The 16,177-nt window shown below is 45.1% G+C and overlaps 1 protein-coding gene across 1 annotated transcript; it reads right to left on the reverse strand.

Annotated features, from left to right (window-relative positions):
* Positions 1–4,313: 4,313 nt before the first annotated feature.
* On the reverse strand, positions 4,314–16,177 carry LOC309386896 (uridine-cytidine kinase-like 1). The gene is made up of 15 exons (XM_081942806.1): positions 16,017–16,177; positions 15,463–15,662; positions 14,746–14,852; positions 14,414–14,584; positions 12,398–12,469; positions 11,992–12,181; positions 11,108–11,169; positions 10,671–10,687; positions 9,317–9,415; positions 8,970–9,063; positions 8,008–8,070; positions 6,670–6,792; positions 6,454–6,561; positions 6,048–6,204; positions 4,314–5,360 (listed from the first exon to the last, which is right to left on the reverse strand). The coding sequence occupies exons 1-15, from the start codon at positions 16,070–16,072 to the stop codon at positions 5,287–5,289; spliced, it is 1,593 nt and encodes a 530-aa protein (XP_081798932.1). The 5' UTR covers positions 16,073–16,177; the 3' UTR covers positions 4,314–5,286.

Below are 16,177 nucleotides of genomic sequence, written 5' to 3' on the forward strand. Positions count from 1 at the left end.
GGGAAGCCAGATTCACCTAACAACCTGGTGACTATCTTAACATTTGCAGTGATTCATTTAACAACTGTGGCAAAAGAGGTTGTAAATTGGGACAAAACTCACTTAACAATTTTTTCACTTAGCAACAGAAATGTTGGGCTCAATTATGGTGGTAAATCAAGGACTACCTGCACCAACATTTTTACTGTATGTTAGAGATCTATAAGCAAAATAAATCAGTCACAACCCAAAAGAAACAAGGAACTATAATTGTAGCTATATTGCCTGGTATCAAAGCATGTGGTTAAACCATGTTCTCTATGTTGTGGATTCAGTCTGTTAAAAGAGCACAACATTGAGAACTGCTATATGTTTATTGCAAGGATCATGGGGAAGCAGCTTTACAAGAGGAAGATTCTGAACAAAGGAATGCTTCTTGAGATTTGCTTGGCTGCCCAGTTTGGATAACTAGGTAGATCCTTATCCTGTCCCTAGGGTTAGGTCTTCTATTAGACAAAGTGGGCCTTTCAGGAGGGGAACACAGTGGGGGAAGTCCATAGGGAAGGAGATGAAATGCTGAGGTCATTAGCAGCTAAGATGGTAAGTTGGAATTTTTCTGCCTTGCAATTCCTTTGTTAAGGGTTACTCCTGGGCTGTACTGTGAGTTGGTTCTATTCTTTGGTTAGATGGGATTGCAGGGGGCCTTTATCTGGAACAAGGCGGGTCAATTGGGGTCTGATGGAATTGGGCAAAGAGAGGAATTGGGTTTGACTTTTATCATATCCATCTTATTAGTATCACGGACTTCACAAGGGCAGAAGGTGAATAATTTGTTCTAGTCACTTTATGGATCTTTTTTTTTTAAAAAAATATGCACCTTAGAATTATCCCATAAAATTTGGATAGTTCCATCACAAAGACTAGAATCTGATTATGAGGACATCAGATGCAGCTGCCCCCAAGTGGCCTCCGCTGACCCTGGAAGGTTCCATGTTTTACTGAACAGCACAGAAGTGATGCATTGAACATTGCTGGCAGAAGCTGGAATTTGATGAAACATACATATAGGTATAGGCCTATACCATAGAGGTAAGAGCAGTTGAATGCCAGTACTTCTCCATTTACTGTGCTGGTAGAATGCCATCTGATCACATTAAGATCCCCCATACCTTACTAGAAAAGAATGTGTGGTGACTGATCTCTCTTCAAGATGCTGCCACTTGCTGACAAAACCATTTGTTTTACCAGGAACAAGTGGCATAACTGGGACATCTTGTAGGGTTACTTTGGCTCCTTTAGATCTTATGGACAAGATTCTTAGTAGTAGCAGTTCTGCTACTGTGGGATGAACCTGTGCTGCTCTTGGCTTTTCAGGTAGCTGTGTGTGTTGAATTTGAGACGTGGTTAAGTACCTGTTTGAAAGCAAGCAAATTAAGGCTTCCGGTTCCGGCTCCCGAGAGCGACGGGCGTGTTCCGCTCGCCCTGTGCGCTCCTGGTGGACTCCTCCTTGATCGGTGGGGGCACTGGATGCCTTGTAGGGGCGCCCAGCCAAGGGGGCGGCTAGCTGGGGGTCCCCGGTGTCGGCGGCGGCCGCGTGGGGGCTCCTGGCATTGCCCTAGGCGCCAGGAGGCGAAAGGGGGTGCGCGGGAGCTCTCTGCTTCCGCACGCTTTTGCAACGGGGCTGCCGGACGAATCCAGCATCATGAAGGCTGCAGCTGCGAGGTGGTGAGATGGAAACCCTCCCCGACTCCCTTCTTTGATAGTTTGGTGAAGGACTGACAGCACTTTAAAAAAAAAAACTTTTTTCAATCGGCTTTTGGGAAGTGTGGCTGGAGGGGGGGGGATTTTCCCCCCCCTTGGATGGGCGGCTTTGGACTGTTCTCTGCCCCTGGAGGAGAGGGAGGAGAGTTTTAAAATGGAACCACACTCTTAGCAAGCAAGCAGGTGAATACCCTGCTGCAATTGTGAAAGAGAAGTGATGATCTGTTTCTTTTGAAAACTTCTGAAAACTTTCGGCTTGCTGCCTTTTGATCCCGTGCTGGCAAGGCAAGATGGCACACTTCCGTTGTCTTTATGTTCTTTGAGATTTGACTCCACCCACAGAAATTGCCGGCATTTTGTCTTTGTCTCCGTGATACTCAGAAATATCTCTTGAAATACTGTACCTTGGACTTGGACTGGACTGATGGATTTTATTGTCTGGATTTGAACTATAGAAAAGGTCTTTATTATTGTCTGGACTCCCTGCCTCACGTTCCCTCTCGGCTACCCTCTGCTCATTACTATCATCTTATTTTGTGGACACAAACACTGCTGAGTTTTTCTTCACTAAGATGGCACCGAAAAGACCCCCACCTGGGAGACCAGGTTTTGCTGGCTCTGCCCTAACATCTTCAACGTCCAGCCCCAGTGGACAATAGACATTAACATCTGTACTACAAAAAACCCCTGAGGAGGACCTAACCCAGCAGCTGCTTCAAAATTTTTTAAAGGGGCAGCAGGAATTGAAAAATCAACTGAAAGAAATGAATGAACAACTTAGAGAGAACCAAAACAGAACGGCTCAAAATTCACAGAGATTGGATCTTGTGGAGGAGGGGACGGCTGAGATGAGAAGGGAGGTGACGGGGGTCCAGAAAGGAAACCAAGAACTTGAGAACCACCAGATAAAAATAGAATTTGAAAGGATGTCTTTTTTCCTTAGACTTCAAAATGTAATTGAGGCTGATAATGAAGATTTGAGGGAGATTATGACAAACTTACTCGCTGAATACATCAAAAAAGACAGACAGCAGTTGGGGTGGGACATAGACCTGATCTATAGAGTCAATTCAGCTTATGCTAGAACACACAATGTTCCAAGAGAGGTTCATATTAAATTTCTTAGAAAGACTACAAGAGATGAGATTCTGAGTGCACAAAGGGGGCAAATGTTAAAATACAAGGAGAGAGAGATAGTCATCTTGAAACGAATCCCAAAGAAAGTCAGAGATAAAAGAAAAAAATATTCGCTTTTAGCGAAAAAACTATTTGAAAACGGGGTTTGGTTTCATTGGCTTTTACCAGAAGGGATGTTGATATTCTGGGAGGGTAGTAGAGTTAGAATTGACACAATCATGAAGGCGGAGGCCTTCATGGAAAAGAACAATGCTCTCCTAGATAAAGTTGTTGATACTACACAGGACACGCAGGACACGGGAGGTGCCGGAGCTTTGCTGGTGGGAGGGGGAAGAGGCAGCATCGAGAAAACTTAGATCACAAAAGTGAGCCAGAAAAACACTGCAATTGCTGATATAGGGAATTCTTTTCTGTTGGATATAAAATAGATTGAAAATATTGAAGATATAAGGTATAATATGCTGTCAAAAAAAATTGTTCAATAATATTTTACTTAATGTATCAATGTATTAACAAGTGAATATTATGAGAGTCGGGGGGGGGGGGTGCCATTCTCTGCACAATGTAGCTGCCATAATTTGTACCCTTATCCATTATCCCTTATCCTAAAAATTTTGTAAAACCAATACAATTTTTGTTCAAAAAAAAAAAAAAAGAAAGCAAATTACAAGTAGACAAATAAGTACCATTTTGGTGGGAAAGTAGCAACATTCTGGGTACCTTGTCATATAGTCATGCCAGCAGTCACATTACCTTTTTTTAAATCTTAAATATCTGAGAAGAGAATTTACTTCTATCTTGAGAACAGTGATGAATCCCTCACCCCCTTTTGAAGATACCCCCTTTTGCTTTGAAAATCTCTTTTTTTGAGGTCATAAAGATTGCATCTGTAAATAATCCTGAAGTGGATTGTTTTGGTCCTTTCCCCATTTGGATATGGAATTGAAAATATTTGTTGCTCCAATGTATTACCCATCTGTACTTGAATAGAGGGTGTTGCTTTCCTGGCACTTCATACAATGACTTCCTTCTGGACCAAGAAGGTAGGGGTTGGGGACATTGTTTTGCAATGGTTTTGTCCCTACTGAACAGATCCTGCCAATGGCAATTTAGTAACCAAGTATTTGTGTCCTTCTCAGTTTACCAAACCTTGAATATTGCCAGCAATGTTAAGATGCCATAAAGCTGAGCTCAACTCCTGGTCACTGATAACAGTACATCTCACCTAGGCACTAATTGTAATTTGTAGCTCTTCCAAGATACTCTATAATTCAGTGGTATGGCATGATTTAATTTTTATTCTGATACTATGATTCTTTTTTCTGAAATTAAATGCACTGAGCAAATAGGATGTAAATGGCATCCCCGTATTTCCCTCTCTTCACCTGGAAGACATCCAACGAAGAGATCCCAAGTACAAAGAGATAAAAACCAAATAGCACTGTAAATCTTTTTATTATGGCATTAAAAAAAAATAAGTCAGCTGTGTACAGTACTGAAAAACAGATCAGGATAAGGGAATGCAGGTTGGGGGCCTAACGTGAGGCCAATAGCCACTTTTAGTTTGGAAGGCAAATGTAGCTCTGGCTTTCACCAATAGTAGTATTGACTTTGGGTGTAGAGCACTTGCCTCTAGCATGAGGTCCCTTATAGTAACACTATGGTCCCAAATGCTTGTGCAGTCATACATTAGGGAGGACAAGTGCAATTTACACACAGCTGACGAGATCACAGGATCCTGAGTAAGTCAGCATCAAATTATTTGAGAGAGGAACCCCAGATCAACGTGCAGAAGCCTGCTTGCATTGCACATCAGCCAGTGAGGAAACACATATAAAAGGGCACAGTGTCAAATCCAATGGAGTTGCAGGGATACACTTCTTACGGCATCCTTGATAGGGGAACAAGATGCTGATGAAGCTACACGTTGAAGCTGGATGAAGGCAACCAAGTGACCCAAAGAGATCCTTTCATGGAGCCTCGTGAAGTCAAAACCAAGAGGAAGGTCCCTGAAGGAAGAATGGAGCTGGGCGCCTTGGAAGCCTCCTGCTCGCGCCCATGATGCTGCTGCCCACAATGAAGTTCACGTTTCATACGAATTCTTATATTCTTTATACTATTTTATAACAAAAGTATTGCGTTGAAAAGAAAAGATGGGAAGCAGTACTACAGTGGAGTAAATGCCCTAATAAATACCAATAAATATGAAGGTGACTGTGAATGGGAAGGTAGCAGCAGCAGCAGCCATGTTTCCATTCCAGTTGGTGTATAATAGCAGGAAGTGCTAACAAAATTGCACCACTGCTGAGCACTCTAGTAGAGCTTGTAATTATGAAAAGAAAGGACCAGGGCAATAGTATCATGCCTGTAGTCAAGCCAAGAAATAAAGTTTTGTCCAGCAGAATCAGGTCAGCAATCCATGTCGTCATTCTCATACCAGGGCATGGTGCCATCCGTGCCAAAATAACGGTCTCCAAAGTTCCCTAAAAAAAAAAAAAAAGGAATTACATGCTTGTAATAGATGCAGCTCAGGAACTTCTTTCTGGACCATGGAAATACCCACCACACTGCATCAAACAAAAACGTTAATCTTGCAGACTACAGTGTCCTCACCTAAGACAAAAATGATTGCTAAATCAGCCGAACAAAATCACTTATCAGAACACGAATGCTACAGCTAGATCAGTGATGGCAAACCCTTTTCTTATGGCGTGCACACAAGTTCCCACATCAATTTAATCCTCCCCACCCACCTGCGTATGCATGCGTGACACCCCACCCCACATGCATGCGCGCACAACCCCTCTCCAGGTCCGGAGGCTTTCTTGAAGCCCGGGGAAGGCGAAAATGGGCTCCCCTGGCCCACCAGAAGCCGTAAAAGGATCGTTTCCGAACTTCCCACTGGGGCCATTTTTCCCACTCCCCAGGCTTCAGGAAAGCCTCCAGAGGCTGGGGAGGGAGAAAAACGGCCCCAGCGAACCAACCAGAAGTTCGGGAATGCACGCCGGAGCTGACGGTTGGTGTGCCAGCAAATATGGCTCCACATGCCACTTGTGGCATGCGTGCCACAGGTAGACCATCACTGAGCTAGATAGTGCCTGATCTGTGCCACTCCGGCTCACCAAGCCAGCCAGAGCAAAACAAAGTGTCAGAAAACCGCAACTGCTTACCAATGCCAGGGATGATATGGAATTCCTCATTGACTCTCTTATCCACAGCAGTGGTGATGATATGCACACGGGGAAAAGCATAAGCCACAGAATGGACTCCCATCTCTGCCATCAGCAGGGACAGTAAGAAGATCCGATCCTCTTGTACATCATGGTCCTGTGGGATACAGTGTATGTGAGCAGTCGCTATATGATCCAGAGGCTCCATCCAGACTGCAGGTCAAATTATTCTGAATTCTCCAAACCATTTTCAATGACAACTTTAACCATCCATCCCTGTCATGCATGCAATCCCAATCCATGCTAGTTGTATTCATCAGTCTGTCTTGGCTTACAACATCAAGAACAGAAGAATTCCAACCAACCAGCCAACCACTTATCCTCATTTAACTGGGCCTCAACCTACCAGCAGCACCCGAATAGCCATCATGGCAGCAGCTCCTGTAGACACAGTGCTATCCATCAGGATGACGTAGTCTTCACTGATCTCTTTGGGCAGCCTGAGATAATGCAGCTGGCAAGAGCAGAAAAGAATTCAGGAGAATAATCTTATCCACAACTCAGCCCCATCTCAAAACTATCTAACTCTCTCCCCCAAAAGACCCCATTCCATCTTCTTCACCTCAGGTTCCCCTGTGTCATGGTTGGTTTGGATGAGAATCTTTCCCAGGCGAATATCTTTGCAGACAGCTGTAAGGGCCTGCTCCATGGTCTCACCTGCTCTCAGGATAGAGATTCCAGTGATCTATGAAAGAGGAAAACAGCTTTCTTCTAAGATCCTTGTCAATAAGCAACCACTTAAATCTAGCGCTGCAAAAACATGGCTATGTGTTTGTAACACAGAGAGAGAGGCCTTAATTGCATGAAGAAAATCCCATCTCCAGCAGTTACTAGCCAAAGTAGACTTTTATAAGCAAGATTCGCTGAAAGGCTTAATCTGTAGAAAACAGACTGATCTTCACCAGTTCAATGAAAAGAAGGACTGAGGTGACCTGATAGCGGTGTTCCAATATTTAAGGGGCTGCCACAAAGAAGAGGGGGTCAACCTGCTCGCCAAAGCACCAGAAGGCAGCAAAACAAGCAATTCTTTGAAACGAATCAAGGAGAGAACCAACCTAGAACTAAGGAGAAATTTCCTAACAAAACAATTAATGAGTGGAACAACTTGCCTCCAGAAGTTGTAGGTGCTCCAGCCCTGGAAGTTTTTAAGAAGAGATTGGACAACCATTTGTCTGAAATGGTATAGTGTATTTTTCGGAGTATAAGACGCACTAAGGTTTTGAAGAGGCAATTTTTTTTTAAAAAGGTTTTGCACTCTGCAAATCTCCCCAAAACACAGGGTTTTTTTTTTTTTCAAAAACTTGCTGGATAGCCTTTAAGAGGCTTATAATGTGGTCCTGGGGGGGGGGACACATCCCCCAAAATGAGCAACAAAACAGCCCATTTTCTGTCAGAAAAAGGGCATGGATAGCCTTTAGGAGGCTTATAGAGTGCTCCTGGGGGCTGGGGAGACAAAATTGAGCAAAAAAAAAACACCACTCCTTTTTTGCTCATTTCTGCCCTCCCCAGCCCCCAGGAGCTCTCTGAAACCCTTCTACAGGCTCTGCACGGCCATTTTGATGAAGGGGGCGGAGTTTTGGGAGGCAAAAAATGCTGTATTCAGTGTATAAGACGCACCCAGATTTTAGCCTCTTTTTTTTTGAGGGAAAAAGGTGTGTCATACTCCGAAAAATAAGGTATGTGCTTGAGCACATACTCTAGGTATGTGCTTGAGCACAACTCTATTATTATTATTATTATTATTATTATTATTATTATTATTATTATTATTATTATTATTATTATTATTATTATTATTATTATTATTATTATAGTCTATTGACCACCTTTCTCCAATTCTGTCCTACAAAGATACTAACCCACAGACCTTTTGAGGCAATTTAAAAAAAAAATCACTCACCCGCTGCCTGTGAAATCTCTTTCCATCATAAATTGTCCCTTGTGGTGTCTCTACAGTAACTGGCTGAAAAAGTCAAGAATGATTGCCAGTTGGAACAGAAGTAGGTGACAAGGCCAAATCAGTAATCACATAGGACAGCGATGACGAACCTTTTTTGGCTCGCGTGCCATAAGTGGGGGGAGCGCAGGGGGGTCGTGTGCAGGCGTGCCACACCCATAATGCAATGCACGACCCCCTGTGCGCATGCACGCACTACAGGTGCTCCCCCTCTCATTTTTACATGCTTTTTTCGCCCTCCCTAGGCTCCAGAGGCTTTATAGGAGCCTGGGGAGGGCGAAAAGAGCCCCCCCACCTCACTGGACGCCCTCCAGAGGCATCAGTGATGCCTCCGGACAGTCCCTAAAGCCTTCGGAGCGCTCAAAACGATCCTCCGAGCAAACCGGAAGTGACTTCCAGTTTGCTCAGAGAGTCGTTTTGAGCGCTCCGAAGGCTTCAGGGACCGTCCGGCTTCCCTGACGCTTTCGGAGCACTCAAAACGACCCTCCGAGCAAAGCGGAAGTGCTCGGAGGGTCGTTTTGAGCACTCCGAAGGTTCAGGGTCTGTCCGGAGGCTTCCCTGACGCCTCCGGAGGGCTTCCGGGGGGGCGGGGGAGGCTGTTTTCGCCCTCCCCAGGCTACCAGAAAGCCTCTGGAGCCTGGGGAGGGCGAAAATGGCTTTAAAAAAGGGTGAACTCAGGGCAGTGCCTCACGTGCCCTGACAAATGGGTCGCGTGCCACCTGTGGCACGCGTGCCATAGGTTCGCCATCACTGATATAGGGCTACTTGCTGAGGCATGCTTGAACCAAAAACCACAAGAATCACCCTATATGCCGGTTAGATGGTCTGTGGCATCTCTGTTGGCACTTCTAAATTAAGTGGAGTGTGTCTGTCTGTGATCTTAAATGAGTGGGAGAAGCCCATACCTTGAGGGGTAGAAAAGAAAGGGCGTATTCAATCAGTAGCCGCATGAGACGCTTGGAATAGAATATGAATTCATCCCTGCTGGTGTCCTTGTTCCTGCAAAGCAAACAGAAGTAAGAGCAATATTATTCCATGCTAGGATTCCATCCAGAAAATGTCTTTAAGCCTGTCGCCATCGACTTTTGACAGCTCTGAATTTGCCTATGAAACCCAAGCCCTTCATTTTTCCCTTAAGCAGCTGATGCTTCTCTGTAGCTGCTACAGACTGTTGGACCTTTCCTTCTCCAAAGGCTTATATAGCCTGTCTCAGAGGCAAGCATACCCCCAACTGACATATCTTGCCTAGTACCTGATAATAGTGTGCATCCCCCGAACCTGCGGTGTGCTCTCCAAGACACTTAAGGTTGTTGGCAATGGTTGTCCCTGATGAGCAGAGGCCAAGGCTGCTCTGTGCAAAAATAAGAATGATGAGTCACATGGAAGAAAGAACCAATGTATCTGCTGGGCCTACAATAACAGCTCTGCATGCAAAACATCATTTCTGCTCATATGGTCCCTCCCCCCCAACATTTGTGCACAAAGAAAGAAAACTGGATCCAAAATAAATTATGAAAATTCAGGTTCCCCTCCCTGCTTCTAATAAGACAAATAGTGTAACCTAGGACATGAAACCGCTTATGAGCAATTATAAATTGCTCTAACTTCACTCAGCAATTACAGTACACCAAAGTCTCCAATGCCCACTCTTGAAAGTCGGGCACAGCTAAGTTATCTTTCTACTACTGGATTAAAAAACAGGAGCACAGGAGCAGAAAGACACCCGTCCCCCCCTAGCCTTGCTCCATTCCCACCACCCTCTCAAAATGGAACACAGTACACAAGGAGAGGAAGGTGCAGCAGGAAATAGCCAAAGGAGACCAAGTGTCCTCACATATGCCAGCGTAGCTTCCTCTGATGCAGGTGCCCAGGCCCAGCAGGACAGAAGAGAGACAGATAGACAGAGTGCGTTAGGAGGGGCAACAAGGCAGCAGCTTCCTGCCTGAGACATGGGGCAGAGGAATAGCAGAACGCTCCCACAGTACCAAAACAGGGAGAGCAGCTGGGATCCCAGTAGCTCACTGCAAGTAATAAGTCTTAAACGACTGAATGAGCTTCCTCTTCTCCAGTCCAACCTCGCTGAAAGGTATACCATTTCGGTGTGCAAATTACACTTGTGGAAATGTGGCTGGAATGTAAAAATGTATTGAAACTCCATTCAATACAGCCCCATATAGTATTGTGTATATTATTATACACAAAAGAATAGTGTTGGCAATAAATATTTCCTTGACGTGGAGGAGAAAGTGAGACTTTCACAAGCAGCACCCTTCCTGAGAGCTCTGCGTAGACGTCTGATTCTAAAGAAAGACTGCAAAGATGAACTCTCCGTGAAAAGAGCAGAAATCTAACATGCTCTAGTGAGGCTCCAAAGCAGCCAGAGGTTTTGCACATGCCCATTAGCGAATCTTCAGCCTAAGTAATTGCCTGCATTGACCTCCTTGCATATTCCCACCAGAAACTGCCAGGAATTCTTCCCCAACACCCAGCTGCTCTCCCACTGAGTAGGTGTCAAGAGAACAATAACTAAGATGAAGAAGGTGGGGGAGAGGAGAAGAGGAGAGGAGGAAGGATCTAGCTCTATTTCTTTAAGGGTGCCACCATACCTGACTGTGATTTCACGCTGGGCGGTAGGAGGAGGAGCCCACACCGGGAGGCAGTATTACAAGGCAGGGAGTAGTGGGAAGTGAAACAAAACAGAACAGCCGGTCACTGCACACAGCAACATTTGCCCCAAGGACAAGCCTAACATAATAAAATGGTGGCGCCATTCTTCCCCATCTCCCTATTGCTTACTAATTGGGGGACAAAAACCATGTGGTAGGTGGAGCCATCGGGAGTGGAAGAATTCTAAGGACACCCATGAACCATAGCCAGGAATTGGATGCCTTTCCAGGATATAGCTCTTGGCCGGGAGTGAATACTCCATTGGGCTTATAATAACAAAAAGCAGATATTGGGCAACAAGGAGGAGTAACCATGTGGGAATGGGGCTTTCTGCAGCAGTGATGTTTTCTCCCTCCCCAAGACTATTTCTCCTCACCTTTTCCAATTGGCTATGAACATGCTGAACAATCAAGTCCAGAGCCACAAAGTTCTCTCCACCTGGAAAAAAAAAGGTTTGAAAAGCCAAAGAGGTTCTGAAGTAAAGATTCCTGCACTTTATGTAATATTTCACCATTCCCATTCATAGCTGAATGGCAGGTCTCATCTTTTTAAAAAAAATTTCCTATATTTGATAAATCAATCAGTCTGGTTTTTTTTAACGCTCCTTAAAGGTCTGTAAGGGCTCAGTGGCTAAGACGCTGAGCTTGTTGATCAGAAAGGTTGGCAGTTCAGCGGTTTGAATCCCTAGCGCCGCATAATGGAGTGAGCTCCCGTTACTTGTCCCAGCTTCTGCCAACCTAGCAGTTTGAAAGCAGATAAAAATTGAAAGCATGTAGAAAAATAGGAACCACCCTTGGTGGGAAGGTAACGGTGTTCAGGGCGCCTTTGGCATTTAGTCATGCTTGGCCACATGACCATGGAGAGGTCTTCAGACAGTGCTGGCATTTCAGCTTTGAAACGGATGAACAATGCCCCCTAGAGTTGGGAACAACTAGCAGATATGTGCGAGGGGAACCTTTACCATTTACCTTTAAAGATCTTTAAGGTGCAAATGGTTCCCTTGTTCATAGAAATTAATATTTGTTTGTAATCTCTAGTTACTTTTCAGACCTTTTATGAGAACCATTTTTGGTGTGGTGGCTAAGGTGCTGGGCTGGAAAGCAGGAGACTAAATTGTAGTCATATTTAGACTATGAAACAGGCACTCTGCCTGTGCTCAAACTCAAAATTCCTGAGTATCCTACAGTGAGTATTGGCACCTAACACAGCCCAATGTTGCACCTTGAATAAATCAAGAGCCATTCTTCTTCCTCCTCTCACCTCGAGGCACCACAATGTCTGCCGCCTGCATTGTAGGCTCAATGTACTGCTCAAAGGCTGGCTTCACAAACTTGCTGTACTGCTTGATGACACCTCCCACGTCCCGCCCACGTTCCATGATGTCCCGCTTCAACCGCCGCACAAGCCGTATATCTGAGTCTGTGTCCACAAAAACTTTCATGTCCAAGAGCTGCAGAAGTCACAAGGAAGGGGAAAAGCTAGAGACACAGCATCTGGCCAAAGTGTTATCTTAGAATTTATTCAAATGCCTGCATCTATGAGAGACTTGTTTACAAGTTACGTCCCACAAAACAGATGCATTTATGACACATATTAAATAGGGAGCCCATTTACCCAAGTTAGTCCATGTCCTACCCATGTGTGTTATCTTTGCCCTGTTCAGTACCTGTAGAAGCTCCTTATTGGCAAATGACAGGATACCTTCAAATATAATTACATTGGCCCCATAGATAGTTTTCTGCAAAGAAAGGAGAAATAATGTGTCAATTAAAGCCAGGGAGAGCAATCAGAATCCAGAAGAAAGCCAGATCTAAGACCCTCTTCTTGGGTACAGGGAAACCTCTTACTTACAAGGAACCAAGCTCAATTCCAATATGATGCCCTCCCTTTCGCACTAAGTTCTTTCTTGTACCATAAGACTCCACAATGTAACAAAGCTTTCAAATTTAATAGTTGCTAATAGAGTAGAGATACAGCCCTCAAATCACTTATGGCAGGAGCGTCAAACTTGTGGCCCGTGGGCCGGATGCATCATGTGCTGGCCCCGCCCAGTTTAGCGAAGGGGGAAAAAAGTCCCGATATGTCACGTGACGACACGGGTTTTACGCCTTCTACTCCATTAGCAACTATGGAGACAAAAAAGTCTCTAGCAGCACCATTTTCATTCTGCAACCATCAGCTTTCAGGAAAGGGTGATTAGTCATTTCTCCTAAACCAAAATGGAAGGATCCACTCTATTCTAGAAATATTATTTATTGAATTTATTTGCCACCCTTCTTGTAATGAATGAAATATATTCCTCCTCAGTCTGCTAACTTCCTCCACCTAAAAATAGAGTTATAGCAAGCAAGTGAAATAAGACACCTAATGAGCAGAACTATAATTCTATTATCTTTCTTCTGTCCCCAAAATGAAACAGATCAGGCATTCAATGAATACTATATTATCATAGCAAAAACAGCATAGCCTACTCCAGATGGATCTCTGACATTAGAAAATCAACTAAGGACGTAAGAAAAAAAATTGGTGAGCTCTCTTTTCAGATCTTATTAAATTCTATTCTATTTAGATTTTACTTAGAAACTGCTTTAGAAAAACTTGCATTTCAAAAAGCGAGATGGAATTCATTACATGAACTAGGACAGAAAATACAAAGTGAGACATTCTGTGAAGGCCATTTGTACACTTAGTCAAATGCAGTTTTGCTTCCAAAGATCCTGCAACATTTGAACCTCATCAGGTTCCAAAAGAAGAAACGTCTCCCAATTCAGGCAAATGTAGGAGCTAACATAAAGAAAAATCTTTTTTAATTTAAACAATGCAGCATTATTTTCACCGATCTAAAGACGTTTTAATGAAATAAATGGGATGCGCACAAATAGCCCTTTTTACAAAAACAGGGCTAGAATCAGGTTGCGTTATTTTTCCTGACTGTGAAAAACTCGTTTTTCCTGTAGCTGGAGAAACTAAACAGATAAAGGTACAGCAAATTTGAAAATGTGTGAAATGGATGAGGAACTCTAGGAGCCAAAGTCCACACAGTTGAGAAACATTGTGAGGCAGATCAATTTAATGTTTTTATGTAGAAAATAAAGAGTCATTTTAGGGAGATATTTCAGTTCCACATTGGAACAGAAAACCTACCTCAGGAATGAGGAATCTTAAGGCTTCCACATGGGAACCATTCATAGAAATTTTCATTATCCTTGGAGCTATGATTCTGCAGTCTCTAGAGGAGCTTGGGTGACTTGCATCTGGCCTATAACAACCCCTCCAACTGCAAGATTCTATGTATTTGTGCCGTTGTAGCCAAGTGCAGAATACCAGGTCATGAATACCTTATGGAGCTAATACAGCCTCACAGAAATGAGCAGAGGGGAAGTCTTTTAATTTCTAAAAATTGCTAGGAATAGCAGGGCATCCTCCTGTACCTACATACCACTTGTGAAACTCATTTTTTTTTACTACCGATTCGGTGGGCGTGGCTTGGTGGGCGTGGCAGGGGAAGGATACTGCAAAATCTCCATTCCCACCTCACTCCAGGGGAAGGAGACTGCAAAATCCCCATGCCCATCCCACTCTGGGGCCAGCCAGAGATGGTATTTGCCGGTTCTCCGAACTATTCAAACTTTCCACTACCAGAACCTGTCAGAACCTGCTGAATTTCACCCCTGCTACATACCCACTCCTTGCTTCGGCTATGTGTGGTAAAATCGTAAACAGGAACTTTAACGCTCTTGCCCTCTTTCAGCTTTCGTACGACACTGATGAGCAGATCAAAATCGAAGGCATCAGGATGGTCAAAGTTGTATTCATTACAAGCAGCTTGCTCTTGCTGTTCTTTGTTCAGCACCTGGAAGAGCACCAGAGACATCAGAAAACAGGGAAAAGAACAGACTGGATCAGTACTGTAGAGGTGGTTTCCTAGACTTCAATTGTCTCACTTCTTCCCATCTCTGCCTTTGAGAGGGGTGGAGTTGAGGGAATTGGGCCAAGATATTTTAACCAGCCTACCTTGTAGAAGCTATCCATGGAGAGAAGCACCACCCAAGGCACATCTAGTGCTTCAATTATTTTGTTGGCCACTGTAGTCTTGCCAGATGCACTGCCACCACACAAGCCTGGGAAAGACGAAAATACCACTAATACAAGCTAACAAGAAGAGGACAATCTGGAGGAACAGCCCTAAGATATGTTCCCTCTCCTCTTATTCTTTACTGCCTACCGTGCCTGGATTTCCAATGACCTCCCCTTCAATCTCCCTAGCGGGAAAGAAGCCAGCATGCAGATCTCACCCAACAGCCATATTCAAGCGTGGCAAGCATAGATGTGGCCCACATAGCACATTACAACTAAACCCGGCAGGCGTGGTACTACCAATATGGCCAAAAACAGCACAATACCTGTTTTTTTTTAAAAAAAACTTCTTTCAGCCTATAACTCTCATTCTATGCAAGAAATTGCAACTTTTCAAGGAGGGAGGGGAAATATGGTACAGAAAATTAGAAACTGGTAGGTATCCAAAGGCAGGGAAACTTGGCACTTCCAGTTGTTGGGATAAATTTCAGTTGGAAGCTCCCAGTTGCTGGATAAATTTTAGTTGGAAGCTTCTAATTGCTGGATAAATTTCATAAGGAAATTTATAAAAATGTATACAATTCAAACAGACCCTCTCCCCACCACCACCACCACCACCTATAGGACATAAGGAGCAGCCACCGATTCCCCTACCAATGACAAAGGCTTCTTTGAAAGGAGTGCCTGTCTCGTTGTACCAGGGCGGCCGCCCAGCCGTGTAGATGGTGCGCTTGCTGGTCCGAAGCAGCGGCGGCTCCGTTTTCGACTGGCTGGTGGTCCTTTTCCGTGGGGAAAGCGACGGCGTGAGCGGCAAGCGGCCGACAAGGCTGTTCAGGGCGGCTCCTCTGCTCCCGCTGAGCCGGAGGGAAACCGACACATTAGGGAAGGCTATTCTCGCCCCGCCCGACAAAGCAAACCATGCACGGTGCAGCTTCTTCTGCACTTCATCCCGGCCACCTGCAATCCGCGCCAACCCCGTCATGCCCCGTCTCCGGAAGCATCCGGGGCTCGGCTGCTCCCAACGTGTCACCGGGCTTAGCTAAGCAACGCAATGGGAGGCGGAAGACTGTGGAGAGGAAATTTTAAACCGGGTGGCGGGTGGGGAACCTTTCCAAGGGGAGCCGGACAAGGGACGGTCGCGAACTGGCTTGGGATCCGCCTGCGATGCCCCCCCCCCACGGGTCGCTCTCCCCGCACGGGTTCCTCACCTGCTGCGCCGCGCAGCCGGAACAGCTTCTTCGACCACGCCGTCGGCAGACGCCATCTCCAGCACGCTCCCGCCAGTCCTCTGCCTGCAGCCGCACAGCTCGCCGGGAGAAGGCCGAGGCGTGGCCCCGTCTTGGCGCTGCCGACGCCGCCCCTGCACTGC

Source organism: Natrix helvetica, assembly GCF_964273705.1.
Source record: "Natrix helvetica genome assembly, chromosome: 2".
Lineage (NCBI taxonomy): Eukaryota > Metazoa > Chordata > Lepidosauria > Squamata > Natricidae > Natrix > Natrix helvetica.

Coding starts and splice junctions, on each gene's coding strand:
- LOC309386896 (XM_081942806.1), bottom strand. CDS start 16,072: ATGGCGTCTGCCGACGGCGTGGTCGAAGAAGCTGTTCCGGCTGCGCGG. Junction 12,182..12,397: donor CCAATAAGGAGCTTCTACAG/GTACTGAACAGG, acceptor TGACTTCTGCAG/CTCTTGGACATGAAAGTTTT. Junction 6,793..8,007: donor AGAGATTTCACAGGCAGCGG/GTGAGTGATTTT, acceptor CCTCTTTCATAG/ATCACTGGAATCTCTATCCT.